Raw genomic sequence first — 17,290 nt, forward strand, 5'->3', positions numbered from 1 at the left:
GCAAAGTAATGTAAAATACTGTCATCTGACTTGAAATTGGTGAATCAACATTTTGTGCAGTTGGCATTGACAGGTTAGCTTACAGTAAGGTGCGTTATATGCAGGCATTTTAAAGACATTACACGATGCTTCGAATTGAATTACAAGACGAGTGTATTTTTACTGTGTTACTAATAGACTGGTCCCGGCTTTTGCTTGCAGAGTGAAGAATGCAGTGAAATGCATGTCCGCAAGGACATGGCAGAGAAAAAACTTGAGGTGCTGACAAGAGACAGTGATGAACGGGTGGACAAGGTTCAGAGGCAGCTGGATGAAACAAAGATGCGGCTACGCAAGAAGGAGAAGTATGAATGTTTTTACTGTAGTTCTTGAGTTACCAGATAATTTTAAGATGTGGTAGAGGAAGCTCATGGTGGCACTGGTTAAAAAAAAGTGAAGTGTCAGAAATACTTTTTGGCAGTTATAATTTGTGCAGTATCTTCATGCATGGCGTTCCAGGACAGACAGCTGAACGAAGTTTTAAATCCAAAAAATGTAATGAAACTGCACAGGTTTATTCTGTTTTTCTGCTGATTGCAAATGTGCAATTATTTTGCTTGTCAGCGAGTTAGTTCTTGACATATCATACCGTTGTCTGCTCAAGCAATGGAAAAAATTAGCATAAATTTATTTTTAATGGGTAGATAATATAACGGGTAAAGTGTGCAACGTTGGAAGAAGCTTTGAAATTGAGCTAATAGTAGAGGTTTAGCATCCCATTGGGCATCGTCTGCTAGCCATGTGTCTCTGTGCAGTCGTCGTGCCATGAATTCTTTTTCTCATGGCGTTTGCATCGTTGCATAAACAGATTTCACTGCCAATTTGCTGTAACACAAACTACGGGGCATCTCTAGCAATAGTTTTTCCTTGTATAAATGTTCAAAAGCTATAAAAAATGCGCTGAAAATTCTATTTACTTGCCCCAGCTCAGCAAGCAATATGACCCAGAGCTTACTGTTTGAGTTCACTTCACATTAACAAGCCGCTTGTCATTCCTGTTTTATATTTCAATTGAAAGCATTTAAATCAATACCAATGCATCACTGCAAATTTTACGACGATCACTACCATTCGCTTTTAAGTACAGGAAACAAAATAAATTGGTTACTGTTTAAACCTGTAATAATTCATTTATTTGATGCAGTGTTGCATATTTTGTGGCACATAATTTTTCAAGTCATTCCATTGTTCCTGAGTGCAAAGTAAAGATAGACATGATGAGCATCAGGTATGAAATTTAACGAATTAAATATGGTACTTCAAGCCCATGGTATATGCATTTAATGGCTTATGAGCAGTGCTTGTTGAGAGTTGCATCTCTAAATATTTTGTCCTTTTACCTAAGTGCATGAGCTTTATGAGGCGTATAGCTTATCGAAGGTTGTAAGCGCTCGCTTTATCGCGCTTCACCCATTTGCGACTGTACAGGACATGAAATGAGGACACGGATTTGATCCCAGAACATTTTTTTACAGGTGGCATATAATTATGTTTTCATACTAATGTGGCCACACTTTAATGCTCTTTGCAATAATGTTCACAATGATTCATCCAAGGAATTAAACAATTAACTAGAACAGGGGTTCTCAAACGTTTTTGCTTAGAGGAACCCCAAAAGCCTTCAATAAGAGGCTCCTGTGCTTGTTCTTCAGATAGGCAAGGGCTGAAAATGCCTATTCACATGCATATGTAGTTGCAAAGGGAAGCAAAATGTCCACTGCTTTTTTGAAGAGGCATGGAAACAGTGGAGCAGTCCCCATCCAAAATGTCATCAAGCCTTCATCATTAAATGTCTCTTTGAGAGCAGTCCTTGCCCTGAGCTCTGAGGGTTCTCACTGAACACAAGAAGACAGTCCGCGGAACCCAGTTTGAGAACCCCTGAACTAGAAGTTTGAACTAATATGAGGCTGGTAATACGTAACAAACTGTTAGACCGTTGAAATACCTGAACAAAGGCCTGATATTTTCAAAAATTATGATTGGTGGCATCTTCAGACCGTGTGTACACAAAGAGATAGAGTTTTTGGCTGCGTAGCACCTATTTGTTAGCTATGCCTCTGCATTACAACATTGAACGAAAGGCATGAGTGATTGAAAATTGATCAGCTTGTATCTGCAGAACTAGTTCTGCTCTTTCTGGGGAAATTAAACTTAACTTTTGAATGGGAATAATATTTGAGCCTTGCCCAGAAGAGTGCAACTTTTAAAGCTGCATACATCGTTTATCAGCTTACAAGGAATGTTAAAGATGCTTTTTGATGTAACATACATCAACACTCAATACGCTAGCAGTCTCAGATTTGCTCTAGGTGTATATCATGGATGTTGCTCTTACATTCACCTAATTCTCAATTGTTTCGATGGCCCGGGGAAATGGATATGCAAACAAGCTGAGCCTATTTAAGAATTTGAACTCGTTTACATTTGTTAACTTCTTTCACGTTGAAGCTGTTGGTTTGATTAATCTTAATATTTAGGCTCTCACGGCTTAAATGGGTAGTGACTTGAGTTATGCAGAATGTTCGCTTTAAGTGTTTTGGAGCATCTAGAGGAAAAGTTGATAGAGAATTCCTCAATTGTTACAGTCCCTGCATCATATATTTTTTTTTCCTCGTTGAAAAGTTGAGTTGAAACAGCTTGGAGTTGTGGTTACTGATGAGGTCTTATAGTATAATCTGGAATGGGTGTGCCATTGTGACAATGATTAGTAAGCACCTCTCTTCCTTTAATTCTGCTGTCTTTTCATGCATGTTTGTTTGCTTCTGATATGAAATGCAGGTTTGGTGTTTTTACTAGGTTTACAGTGGATAGGATTGCCTATATAAAGTTCACTTGTGGCATGTAAACTGTAGTCTGGAACATTTTATGAACAGTGTCTGATTTTCTCTCTGTTACAGAGAGTTTGAGGAGACCATGGACCACCTGCAAGCCGACATAGATGCATTGGAGACAGAGCGAGGCGAGCTGAAAGACAAGCTAAAAATGATCTCAAAGAAAACTCTTTACAAGGGACTGTCAGAAACAGTTGGCTTGCCTGGTAAGCGATCTCTCATCGGTAGAATAGATGTGTCACAGCTGTGCTGTGGGTGCCAGTCTCTGGTGTGCTTTCAGAGTAACAGAGGCCATTCTTTTTGTGCCTCGATTTACCAGAGGTGGGTATTAGCAGTGTGGTGGTTGAGTTTATAGCCTTCTGGCTATATAGAGCGAAGTTTTTTGTCAATGGGGTACATAGCACAGAGAAAATATAGTACAGTAAAAGCTCGTTAATTCGAACTCTAGGGGGACTAGAAAACTGTTCAAATTAAGCGGAGTTTGAATTAACGTGCGGGTGGAAAAAAAAAAAATAAAATCGCACCCGTCTGCTCGGGCCGATGCCAAATCTGGGATTGTTATTGCGGAATACGCACTACTACACTTTGCGGTGAGCGATTGTGGGTATTAAAATCATGCGAGTCCAAACACCAAAGGAAATAAAGATAGGCAAGAAATTTACGCGCCTGGAACTAATAAGAAATGTACCGGCGTGAGCGTCAAGCTTAATGATGAAATATGACACTATTTATGCTTCAAAAACATGTTTATTAACAATAGACTGTCGATCGAAACATATCAAAATTAAAAATAATCGGTGATTTGCATTTGTTTGTGCTTTCTTTGCCACGACTCGAGAAGCATTGTCTGCAACTTGCCCAACATATCTAGTGCAGCCTCCGAATTCTCATCGGTCGAGAAATAGCGCGGAGCAAAATCGAGTGCTGATGCAGCTTCACATGCGCTCGGGGGCAGCAACGGATCGTTCTCTTTGTCGGACTCGTCGTCGTTGCCAGGCGTGCTCGCCACGCGTGAGTCGTGCTGCTGACTGCATGCAGCCTCGATAAATCTCGGCATCACTTAAAAACCCCGTTGTCTCCATGCCGTCGTCAACGTCCAAAAAGCTCTCAAAGTCAACACCCTCCGATAAAACAGCGTAGGCAGGATCCAGCACCATGGAGTCATCACCTTGAACCACGTGAACATCAAAGTCTGCCATGCTGCAGGCTTCTGTGGTTTTTACCGAAGCCACTTTTGCGGAAACAGTTTGCGATGGTGTCTGTCTTGACGGCGGTCCACGATGTTGCTAGCATGTGGCAAGCTCCGAGCAGGTTGACATCGTACGGCTTGCCGCTTTCCATACACACGAGAATCCGCTCTAGGAGGTGGCATCTGTACAGTGTCGAGATTTTTAATAATCCTGAGGTCCATAGGCTGCAGTACAGCAATACTATTTTTTGGCAAAAATGCCAGAAGGATCTCCTTCAGTCCGTTGACGTCACAATGTGCAAAACAGTTGTCTACGAACAAAAAAATATTCCTATTCTGTGCCGCGAACTTTCTGTCTAGTGTGCGCAACCAGTCCGTGAAGATTGCTCGCGTCATCCACGACTTTTTGTTCGAAGTGCACTCAACAGGGACAGTCTTCGGGCCTTTAAAGCAACGAGGCTTCGCTGCTTTGCCTATCACTAGCAAGCGGCATCGTTCCGTGCCGTCATGCTCACACAAACTAGCACGGTAACCATTTCTTTGCTTCGCATCCCGCCTGAGCACGTATCGCCTTTATAACTCACAATCTTGTTTGAAAGCAACTTAAAATAAAGTGCGGTTTCATCAGCATTGAAGACATCAGAGAGCGAGTAATCGGCAAGATACTCCTTTGGTTCACCTCAGACCCAATTTTCATAGGTTTTCTTGTCGACTGCAGTTGCCTCTCCACAGACGTTTTTAAACGTTGGCCTATGGTGGGCCTTGAAACGAGATAACCAGCCTTCCAATGCGCTGAAGTCGCTGACGCCCATTTGGCTGGCGAAGTCCGCTGCCTTCGCAGCAATGATGGGTGCACTTAATGGAATATTCCTGCTGCGAAAATCCTTTATCCATGTAATGACAGCAGTCTCCATCTCGGAGTAAGCCGACGTCCATAGCCTTTTTCGCGAGGGCTCAATCACCTTTTGGTAGGGGTCGATCATAGAGTCCTTGTTCTTGATGTAGGTAGACAACATGCTTTTTTTGATGGCATACTTCTCGGCAATCGCTGTCTTTGTTAAGAGACCACATTCGACCGCCTGCAATATTTCCACTTTTGTTTTTAAATCCTTTACCGAGTACTTTCCACGACTCGCCATGACTCGCACAGTTGATGAGACGTCACCTTCGAAACACCAAACCAAAGAGCAAGCTCACGCAACACGCGGCAACAAGCGCAAAAGACTACTTGTAGTCCGTGGAGCTGCTTCCACCGATCGCGGCCGCCGCAGCGCCATAGGCAAAGGGATTGGGTAAAGAGCAGACACTCCGATAGGGCCCAGTGGCCCATTTGACTGTAGCGCACCAAGTGGCTGGAGCTATTGCACATCCGCTTTTGGTTAAAGGCGCTCATTTTGAATACTTAAATGCGCTGTGCCATGGCGTGCAGTTTGAATGCTAGCAAGCGCTTGCCGTACTGCCGCGCTCTATTGGCACATTATTTCTGTTCTGTACGGTGTGGTATTATTTTTCTGTTTATTTTCAGCAATGAAATATAAAATTAGGTCACAATTACTGCTGACTGGCCATCAACGCAGCTGCATCAAAGCCTTTGCCAAACAGCAGTATTACAGGAAAGATGCCAGGAGCTCTGAAATGAACATTTATTTTGCTTCATACAAGAACAAAACCGATACAGTGCTGTCACAATTTAGTGCAAGAAAGCAACCAGGAAGAGAGACAAAGCATAGGATACATCGGCCCACGTGTGCATTAAAAAAAAATAAGTGAAAAAAAAAAAAAAGAATCTTCACAAGGCAAAAAACACTACATAGGTATACAAATGTAGCATTACATGCAGATATACAAAGTATAGAAATTGATACATAAGAAAATAGACATACACTATGCTCACAATACATTTGCTGCTCCCTCTACTTTATGTACACAGATTTCACACAGATTTCAAGCAAACATACTTCAAGTCGTCTTGGGTATTATGCCACAGAGGCATTGCTTTCAGCTTAACTGCTCATCCCTTCCTTACACTATAATGTGCTTTTGGATACGACCTTGGCAGCAAAATTCTGGCAGACAGTCAAGTCTTTCATCCTCGGCATTACCTTTTTCAGAAAGTTTGAAAGGTTTCTAAATACAAATATTCAGTAAGCCCGAAATAAGCTGGAAAACATTTAGACTCATGTTACAAAGTGTCTTGTATTCATTTTACAATGAAAATGTAACTAGCACTCGTTAAACTCATAGCCAGAATGCACGATAGTGTCACTATAAGAATGGTTTCTCTATTATGCGTGTCGCTATAGCCTGGATTTCTTTGGAACGGTGAACAATAGAAACCAATCATGCTTAGCTTGCAATGTTCTCACATGGTCTGTTTGTTGGAATGTGAAAATATGTACAGATATGAATATTTCAGGAAACATTAGGGACATTTCTTTTATGCCTATTAACACATTTTTCATGTTGAATAACAATTATATCATAGAAATACCTGATGTGCACATTAAGTCACGTGAAATGGGAAACCGTAAGTGAAAGCTCAAACCTATTGACTCGTGGGATACGAGATATGGGTCCAGACCTCTTGCACGTATGCTGAAATTGTTTCACCAGGGCACACAGCAGAGACTGCCGAATCCTGGCATCAGCTGGAAAATTTACAGTAGAAATATTTGCCATCGTGATACACCTTTACCGAAACTGTGTAAACAGATTAAATGCGAGAAATCTGTAAAGGAATAAAATTACAAACATGGTCAATGATTTATCGAACCTCGCGTGTGTACCGACGCAAAATACACATATCAAATTACACGGCGAAGATTCCTACCAGTAATTTCCAAGAAAAGCTACATTGACAGCCGACTACGCGTTTCATTCGATAAAAATATCTGATACGTGGACTGCAACAACACAGGGGCTACCAGCCAGATGTCCATAGTGTGTTTTAGGAGCATTGAAAATAAATGCGCGGGTGGAATGCATGTTTTCAGAAACGTAAAGGACGGCATTATCGGCGCGCCACTTCTTTAGTATCAAGCTGTTTAGAAACACCATGGCGTTTCCTTTTCTATTGCCTTTTTTTAAACTGCATTCCCTTTCTGCGCGTGTGCAACGCGGGTTTTTCGTTGCAGATGACAGTCCTCGACACACAAGTTTCTGCTTTTCCAGCTTTTTGTGCGTTGCCTTTTTTTCCTGTTGTCTTAACAATAACGGTCCCGTACTTACTACGCGAGAACGCTCGTCTTTAACACATTAGCCTACTCTTTCGATGTTCAGATTTCACCCGGCCCAACATATCACGTAAAAGAGATTGTGCGCTGATGAAGGCCATAAAAAAACACCCCAACACGTAAAACTACGAGAAACCACGCAGAAGTAACCACTAGGCAAACCAAGCAAAGAGCGTCAGGCGTGGGTTCGCTCTTATCTAACTGCGCAGTAACCGGCAAGCCCTTGTTGTGCCATAGCCGAGCGCATATAGGCCTTCCCTTCACAACCACGCCAGCCAGAGTGCTGAGCTAAACTGCTTGAAATGCAGCGTAGTTTGCTAACAGAAAACATTTCTCACCATGCCTTTGCTGGAAGCTGCCAGGGTGTCACGAACTGGCTGACCCATGACGTGCGCACTGGCTCCTGTTCACGAGCTGTGCAATTCAAGAAACCAGCCAGTGCGGTCAGCTTAAACTGCTTGAAATGTAGCGTTTTTCAGCACAATAACGTTCCTCACCTTGTCCTCCTCCAAATTGCAGCAGTTCTGCTTCGAAGGCCAAGAAAGCTGCAAATGTACGCAGTCTGTCCTCACGAACAAACAAGCAGCCTGCGTAGACGACCCTGCCCTTCCAGAGTCTGCTTTGGTCTGCACTGGCAACACCCGCGTGCTTGACAAATGCTGGCGACGCCATCCATTTCGTGATGCTGTCACTAACGTTACCAGTCGTGCATCATTTTCTGGGGCCAGATTTCTCCGAGTGTCCGCTCTTTACTCAATCCTTTCTCTATGGCAGTGAAACAAAAACCTGCAACGGCTTGCGCCGGAGCATCGGCCCTTAGTTATGATAACACACATGGTATGCAGCAGGGTCCCTGGTATAGACGCTGTTTTGGTGAAGGTTGCAGGCTTAGTTTGATACTCAGCCTTACTCGATATTCCGACAGGCCCCTCGTAAGTCGTGAATTATTGTTTTGGAATTGGAATCAGATGCAGCCAATGTAATGACGACCTCCTGGTTGTTGCGCATGAAGGAAGAAGGAAAAGAAAATGCACGGGCCTGCTACTGGCTCTGTAGCTGAGCCACCTCCGCTGCCTCATGTGGACAGAATAGAGAAAGTAGAGAAGAAAGAAAAAGAAGAGGGAGAGAAAGACGCGCGCTGCAACAGCTGTCGTGCACCACTGAAATGGTAGCGGGTGCAATGACGGCCTACAACAAATAATATTCACGTGGTTGCTTACCACCATTAGTTGGATCCCAACGCCATAAGATCACACGATCATTTGGTATGCAGAAGCTGCCAAGCCAGTTGTGAATCAGAAGCGAGCACGTCGGATCGTAAAGCTCGCGATGCTGTTAAATGTAAGCGTCTTAAACTAATGGGGGAACCAGATCCCCCAGCGGATTTGATTCCCCCATCGTCGAAAAAACGATTTGGCGAACATCTCAGCTGGTCGTATTTAAGTTTAGAAAATGTAGGAGCACTTCAAACATTCTCGTTAGGTCGTAATTAAGCTTGCATATTACAGCCGGTTTTAATATGAGGTGCCTGCGTGGCTTTCTAACATCATTCTAAATTTGCTTTCATCTCCAGTGCAGAAAACCGTCGTGTAGGTGTTCATCAGATACAATTACCGTGAACTTTTTTCAGGCCCATTCGATAATCCGAGCTTTTGATTAATTCGGACTTTTTTTTTCTGGTCTCTCACCAGCAATATGACAGCTCCACCAGGTTTCATGCAGGTCCTTCTTGTACAAAAAATTGCCATATGGAATCCTGTGTAAAAGTTATGTTTAATTTTTCAGTAAGGTATATACTTGTGTTCAATTTTAGTTTAATGTATTTGCAAATGCTGTGTGAATTCTGAAATAAGGTGAACAATTGCTGTTTTTTAATTCTGCGTTCTTTTTTTCACTGAGCAGATATTTGGTACTTGATTCGAGATTCGAAGGCATATTTTCCCGGTATTCGTATTGAATTCGTATTTGAAAATTTCAATATTTGCATACCCGTCGTGTCGGGACTTTCCCCAATCAACATTTGCTTTTCATGCTACAAGATTGTGTGCATGTAAACCAGTTCAGTTAGGCTCTTTAGTTAAGAGGAGCTCTCATTAGTGTATGGGCACAAGTTGAGTAGTTCTTGTTGACTAAGGTCTTTTGTTTCTTTTTTTTTTTTTCCTTGTGCAAAACTAAACAGCAGAAAAGTGGAAATCTGGGCCAGTTGGTACATTATGAAGAGGAGATCCAGTCAAAAAGGACAAGAGGAGAGATGACATGACGTTCAGTCATCGTGATGTACATTCTCTCCTCTTGTCCTTGTCCTTTTTGACTGGCTCCCCTCTTCATAAACAGCAGTCCTAGCTTGTTCAGCTTGTCAGTGGATTCATCTTAAAGACAGTTTGCCTTATGCATGCTTTGTAGTTCTACAGTTAACCCTTTATACAACAGAAGGTGGTGGCAACTGCTGCTGCAGTTGAGCCGCTGTCCTTGCGATTGTGAAATGTTTCACAACTTTTACAACTTCGAGTAGTGAGTGATTCTGTAAACATTTCAATGTGATTTTCCTTACATTTATTTCTTCATGTAACAAAAACCTGAGTGTAACGAAAAACCGCAGGCTTTTTTCAATTTCGTTATAACAGGGTCTGACTGTGTCTTCAGTCCTATATTATTAGTACAGTAAATGCGCATTAATTTAAACATAAAGAAACTGAGTGAAATTAAGTGGCATTTTAGATTGGCTAAGCATGAATATACATTCAGAGCAAAATTTAGCATCGCTTAGCATTGCTTTTCTGTGCCTTGCCATGTTTAGCTCAGTATTTAACAGGTTCTTCGAGTCTTTTTAGGATGGAGGCCGAATTAAGGTCTTTAGTGCAACTTTGTCAGAGGAGATGAAGACAATGAATGGGACGATCTCCTAAGTGCAGCGTGAAAGACTTGGAGCTTAGTGTGTGGAGTAACTGGCTACCAAGATGGCGCAGTGGTCTAATGCAGTGGCCAGTAAATCTGATCACTTTGGTCCTGCCTGGGTTTGAAACCCACTGGCAGTGCGATTTTTTTCCTTGAGTCAGGCTTCAACAGCAAAATCGAAGAATGCGGGTAGTAACGTTTATTAGCATTATCCAAAAGTTCAAATTATTGAATGGCTTTAAATAAACTGATAGAAACTGCCAGCATCACAGTAAATTTAGGGGGTGAAAGACTGAGTACTTATAGCCCACTTTTGAGATGACAGCAGTATGACAATGACTTTTTTTTTTTTTGGACATTTTCACAATGTTTTATTGTGCGCACACTGGTGGGAACGTCAAAGCAGAACTCCAAAATGGCAAGGGCCTTTCGGGCACCGTTCACAGTGCAGTGTCGTAGTGGTAGAGCCCACGTCAAGTGGCTGCGTCGTGTGAGGCAGCTCCAATGGCACATGACGAGCGCAAAGTTTCGGCACACTGAAAGAATGCAAGAACAATTTGAAAGGGAAATTCTCACCCGAGTTCATTTAGGTCACTATGAACTGTCGCTGTGGGCTGGTGCAAAGGTGAGAAAAATAAAACCAAAACTTGGTGGTCAGATTGTTCATACGTTGGGGCCATTCATTTTTTACGTCGCATGGGTTGTATACATGTTAGGTATGTGTGGGTAAATCTGCGGAATGCAATATAAATTCAAGTAGAGCTGTTTTGATGATGGCTTGCTGTGCACATGGCCTTCCTTTGGGAGCCTGTTCAAATTAACTGGTGCAAGAAACCATACTATCCAAATTCGCAAGTGTCTGGTGCTGTAGACTTAAATGGGCATTGCCACTCTCATAGCCCGACTTGTTTTGGGACATTAAACCCCATAAACCAAACCAAAGCTTGAATGGGACCTGGACTATGCAAGCAGTTCGAATTATCCGGATTTGCAAAATAACACAATTAATGAATGAGCTTTTACTGTTTGTAACAAATGCAAGGTGGGGTTCTGATTAGCGTGTTCACAACAAAAGTGGCTTTAACCAGACTCCAGAATAAGTGCAAGATGCAGTCTCCTAATAGAGAAAGAATATGGTAGATGACTTAGATGCCATAAAGACACTACTGGCACTGGAGAAGGGAATAAAAATTCTAGGGGGGCACTTTGGACCACTAAACCGCAATGAGGCGAAAGTCTCTATCGCACGGTGTTCCGGAGCCCTTCACTACGGCACCGGTCTGTCTGTTTTCACTCCCACCTTCGTGATAACGCGACAGCGTAAGCTACCAGCTAACATATAAAGTACCACTTTAAATGAGCCTTATGAAAGTGCCGGCGTGGCCTAGGGATAACATGAATGCAAGGGTCTTGGCAGGCTGATTCTGATGTCACTCTCCCATATCCCCTTCAGGCGCCTATTAAATTTTCTGAAAGTAAAAGTTTTTTTTCTCCACCATGCATGATCAGTAGGCCAGGAAGAATTCAAATATAAAAGATTGCGCAAAAATATTTATATTTTATTCGCGTCCACATATGTCAACATGGCGCCTCAAAGCTGCTACATGAATGAAAACATTGCAACATTTACTGCATTTTCTAACTAATTATTAAGCATCAATAAATATTTTTCTCTGAGAATACCTTGACGCCTTCAAGATTGGGACACCTGCACGCAATCAGCATATTACATACTGCTCTTGCACGAAATAACGAAGCGCCGCACTTTTTCTATGTCTAAGATAATGAAATCTGGCATGCAACATCTACATTCTCTTATTGACACATTCATTACAATAAATAGTATTATTAGGCATCGGTGTAGAAAGATGCATGCAAAAATAAGAGCTACTGATTCGTCCCGCCGTAAAACACTGCGATGTCCATCATTACTTGCTGTTTACCAACACATTTCGCTGTAGCAACAAGAGATGGCACCACATGCTCGACAGGGCAGGTCCAAATGTTACGGGTGCCAAATTCAAAGGCGGAAATTCGCACTCCGTGCAAAGATGTAATGAAATTTGGGTCACGTCCACATATGTGGACACAGTGCCTGAAGGGGATATGAAAGGAGAGGCCCGAGTTGGCAGCTCCTGCCAAACGTAATATCAGGCAGCCCTATGTCCATTTAGTGCTCGGCCATGTTAGCTGCCAGCTACTGCCTCCCACGTAACAAAAGCGTTACGGACGGACACGATCCCCGAGTATGAGCCTTTAAAGGCTATCACCTTAAAGCAGAGCGAGGCAAGACATGTGCCAACCAGCATGTACTCGCCCTCTACTGGCACTGGGTTTTCCTGCAGAAAGGCTTTTGTCTTGCTGGGCCACTAGGTTGTGCTAATCAGCGAGACTAAAGAAGTTTGTGTAGGGGGAGGAGTACATAGGCCTATCTCACAGCTTGGTCACCATAGTGAATCTATCAGTGTGGAAGACAGAGACGTGAAAGAGACAAAACAAGTGCAGACTCTCAACACGTCCTTTACCTTCCCTTGTCTTTCATGCTGGTAGATTCACTACAACACCACACCAACTTGTCTAAATGTCTATCCTTCTGCTTGGTTATCAGTGGTTCATAAGACCAAGATTGGCATATTCCCCCTTTACATTTATTGCAGCAAAAGCTACACTACACTACCCTTGAGCATTTCGCCGGTGCCTGAAAGAGCGCCAACTTGGGCCTGTCCTTTCCTGTGGGAGGGTGACATTAGAATCGGTCTGCCATGACATTCGAACTCATGTTACCCCTATGCCGCGCAGGCACGTTCATATGGCTTAGTTAGGGGCTTTATATGTGGGCTACTAGCCTACAGTATCGCGTCGTACCCTTAAAAGCGAAGCGTAAGTATGAACCATGGTACACTACACTACCCTTGAGAATTTTGCCAGTGCCTGAAAGGGCGCCCCATTGCCTAGCAACCGGTTTTGCAGCTGTTGCAGAGGAACAACGCCAAGAAGACAGAGAAACCGCTGGTGATAACAACTTCATACTTGCCACCCTGGTAGAGGCGAACGACAAAAGCGAGTTGCCCACAGCGAAAGCTTTCGCTCCACATTCGGTTCAGCAGCGTCGAACCCCTCTAATTTTATGTTGCATGCAGATAGCGAGTTCTGGCAGTTGAAATGGCACAGCCTGGGCCGTCTTGAGAGGTGTCTTACACTGTTACATATTGCAAAACTGCTTTAGTCACATTTAGTACCTGAAAAGTGACACTAAGGACCTTGAGTGCAGTTCTTCAACAGTCACTATGTAAATTCTCCACAGATTCACTTCACACATCATGCGTATTTTTGGTGACAGAATTGTGTGTTAGAAGGCGTATAAATGGTAAATTGCAAGTACTGCAATTTGAGCATCTACCATTTTACGTGAAAGCACTTGACTGGTTATGTGGTGGTAACTGGCTGTAAATGCAACTGGCAGAAGGGCAGTACATTTGTACTGTATAACTTATTGGTTAGCTTGCAAACATTGGCTGCACTATCTTTGTAATGCACATGCACAGGTTTACAGTGAAGAGGTTCGGAGGATGTGCTTCCGGGAATGCTCACATTCTGCAGGTGTTTGGTGCATTGAGACACCATGTACTCTGGCACATCTTAGTTGGACTCGCGTATGCTTTGAAGAGTGCATAGCGTTTGTGGGCCAGCAGATTTGGGAGAGATTAGCCATGTGCATTCTGACTCTTTTTCTGTTCACCTTCCTCCTGTGGTGTGTTCAGGCGTCCGTCTTGTTGCTAGGACAAGCAGCAGGTTTCCTCCTTCAGTCCCACCACGCTTGCATCTTTGACCATTTTGCAATTTCACTGGTGGTCACCAATTTGGCACTGCCACTTCTGGGTGCATTTAATTACAGAACTAGTTTAGTAGTGCACCGCATCTTGCAAATATGAGGCTTGTTGCAGTGCATATTTTCTGTCATCATTTCTGGCATGCTTGAAACCTGCTGCTCTTTCCTCCGTCTTTTAAGTGCATTATCTATAGTAGCATCTGCTGCACCTATGAGAATGAAATTTCATTTGCTGATTTTCTTATGAGAGGAGACAAGAACACTACTGCGTGCATTAGGTTTAAAGAAGATTGAGACCAAATGCAGCATGGTGGTGTGTGACTTGTTAAGCGCAACAGTCGTTGCATGTGGTGCATTGCACTCCCTGTGTAGCAAACTAGCAATATCAAAAGGGAAAACCAATAGCACCTTCACTGAGTGGGGTGTTTCAGTCTCAACTGGTGCCTCAAGGCAGCTGTGTTAAAAGGAGTGCTGATCACAGTTGCATGGCCACCCTTCTGACCACACAACCCGCCGATCAGCTACGACTGGTAGAGTGGGCCAAGCTAGAGGGAACAGCCAGAGGGCTCCTGGACTAAGGGGCCCTCCTCGGAGTGTCTACTTAATTTTCATTAAATAAAGTTTTTTCTCCTCCTCCTCACAGTTCTTGGTTTCTTCAGAGGTGGTTTAAGGGTTCTGTTTTGCTTTTTTTTTTTTTTCAAAGAGCAAGTTGGGGTTGAATGAATGATACTGAAGATCGTTTTGTTGCCAGTGCACATTTTGCTTAGAGGAACCCAAACACATTGTGAGGAACTTGTGTAACTTGACTTCCATCATGTTCTGTCCAACTTACATGCAAAAAAGTGCATGGAGACATGTTACCCCCAAAAAAATACTCAAATTCAATTGATGATGGTTACCCACATTGCAAAACATTTTGTTGTGGGCAATTCCAGTACGTCTAGTCTAAGCTTAAGTGGAAAAGTCGGGGGTTGTGGTCTAATTGAATTAGGTGTTTGCGGAACCTGGAGGCTTCACAGAACCCAGTTTGAGAGTTGGTGGCACTGTCCCCCTTGCAGCAAGCACAAGCTGGCCACAGCTGCAGGACATCAGAGTGGCACTGCGTCACGTGCACAGTGAGAGGGCGAAGCTGGAGGGCCACCGTGTGAGCCAGCTGCTGGCATCGCTGCCACCACTGTCTCCAGTGCCCCCCCGTGCTGAACAGCAGCGTGATGCCTGTGCCAAGGCGGCCCGTGCGCAGACCCAGGCCCTGGCACTTTGCGTCCAGGTTCGTGTGGTTGACCTGAGTGGCCGGCGTGCCCCTGCTCAGGGTCCCAACTGGGCTGCTTTGATTGAGGCAAAACGCTGCCTTGAGGCCTCGCGGCATGAGCTTGTGCTGCTGCGTGCCTTGGCTGTGGCACGTGTGGCTGCTGCCTGGCGCGCTTTCCCAAACCCTGCCCTGGTGCGCCTCCTGCAGGCACAATAACTACCCAATGTGGTATTTGAAATTGCTCTGCTGAATGCACTACCGAAGCGTTGTCTCTGAAATGAGAGTAGACAGTGATGTTGGCTGTTGTGGCAAGTATGCGAGCTCTTTGGTGTGCCTTCTGAAACCCAGCTATACTGCACCAAGTGCAGTAGCTACCCGGTGTGGCAAGACTATGTTCAAGGTTGCTCTTTTACGCTTGCTAAATCTGCCCCTTTCTAATTACTGTGGGCAGCAGCACTTCTGTATACCGTTCTCTTGAAGCCAAGCCTTTTCTAAGTGCATTCAGAGTTTAATCCTGTACGGAAATATTCAAGAATTTGCAGTAATCAGGGCAGTTGATTGCCAGCTGTCTTACCTGTTGTGCACACTGAGGAATGGAAGCATTCATGAGATTTTTCAGCCTTCTTTTTTGCTTCTTTTCCATGGCCTTCGTGCATTTTTTGCGCCGTGCTACAGCTTTCTACATTTAAATGTACCATGCTTTTTCTGGTGGACAAATAAATAATTCCTTGTTAGGAACAGTGCTGTGAGCGTGCGGTACGTATGAGGGTGACTCATTAACTCTTTCCTTGCCGTGGGGAAAATGAGTTTTTATTTCTTTTGTAGGTTTGAGTATTTTATTTGTGTGTAAAAGCTTTTGCATTTAATATTTCATGTAACACAGGAAATGGACACTAAGTAAACTTGCTTTTTAGGCATATAAGCTTGAACAACAAAATTGCATTGCAGGACAAAATTTTAATAAGTTATAAGTAGTACTTGGTAAAAATAACTGGACACGTAACGATGCCAATGACAAAAAGAAACTAATTGGCACACGGACACAGATGTTCCAGCCTTGTTTCCGTCGTCACTGTCATAACTGAATTCAAGCAACTGTTGCTCAATAAAATAAACTGCAGTCTAGGCAGTGTCACGAGATTTGCAATGTTTTCGAACCGGCCATTTTTGTTTCAGACGTAAAATGCTACCACCCCTTTGGTATGCGCTAATGAAATGCCTCGAGAGAAAAAAGAAAATATGGAAAACTGAACTTCAGTTGCATGCCAGACTGCAGCATTTCTGTAAGCAATGCAGAAAGCTCTGAAATCAGTGTGGAAGTTAATCTTTGGGGTGCATTCAAAAATGGCACTGCAAGGAAAAAAACAAACACTGAAGACTAATGGCGATTTCCACTGGTCGCTACGGAGCACGTTTTCTTGCTCCGGGATGACGATTTCGAATTCCACTGGTCGACCAAGATAGGTTGCGCGTATTCCGCTGGTCGTTTGGGGCAGCTCGGGCCGCTCCAGCTCGATCCGCCGACCGAAGTCGGATCTCGCCGGAAGTCCTAGTCGCTGACGCGGTCACTTCCGGATGCTGCTGGATTCTTTTGGCTGTTTTTGACCGTTTCAGCGACATCGGCAGAGGACACTGGGCATCACCGTTTTTTGCGCAAATATGCCGAAGTGCGTCTATCGAAAAACTCTGCAGCGTTAAAAAATGAGAAAGCAAGTTGTTGAGGGCCGCACTCCTGCCTATTTATCAACCGCAAACATTTTGGCGCTGGGATGCGGCTACAACTTTCGAAACTGGCTCAGCTCTACTTCCGCCGCGCGCTCTACACGTTCCGCTGGTCGACCAAGGCTGATTCGCTCTGTAGCGCTTTAGGTCGGCTCGGGCGCCCAGCTCCGATCGACCAGTGGAAATCGCTATAAATTTCAGTCGTCTGATTACATGCCATATGGCACAGCATGTCAATATGAAATACGGAAGATTCTGAAATTACCGCGCAAAGTCATCGATAGTTGGCTAACTGTGTTCAAT

General features: G+C 43.8%; 1 protein-coding gene across 1 annotated transcript in view; it reads left to right on the forward strand.

Moving 5' to 3' along the window:
• Positions 1–16,390, forward strand: part of LOC146206321 (dynactin subunit 1-like) — a 49,563-nt gene extending 33,173 nt beyond the window's left edge. The window contains exons 8-10 of the mRNA XM_084590975.1: positions 202–344; positions 2,937–3,076; positions 15,075–16,390. Coding sequence (XP_084447101.1) covers positions 202–344; positions 2,937–3,076; positions 15,075–15,481 — 690 coding nt within the window. The 3' untranslated portion in view covers positions 15,482–16,390. The remainder of the gene's footprint in view (positions 1–201; positions 345–2,936; positions 3,077–15,074) is intronic.
• Positions 16,391–17,290: the final 900 nt, after the last annotated feature.

The sequence above is a fragment of the Amblyomma maculatum genome, chromosome 1 (genome assembly GCF_055883805.1).
Source record: "Amblyomma maculatum isolate TAMU_Amacu chromosome 1, ASM5588380v1, whole genome shotgun sequence".
Lineage (NCBI taxonomy): Eukaryota > Metazoa > Arthropoda > Arachnida > Ixodida > Ixodidae > Amblyomma > Amblyomma maculatum.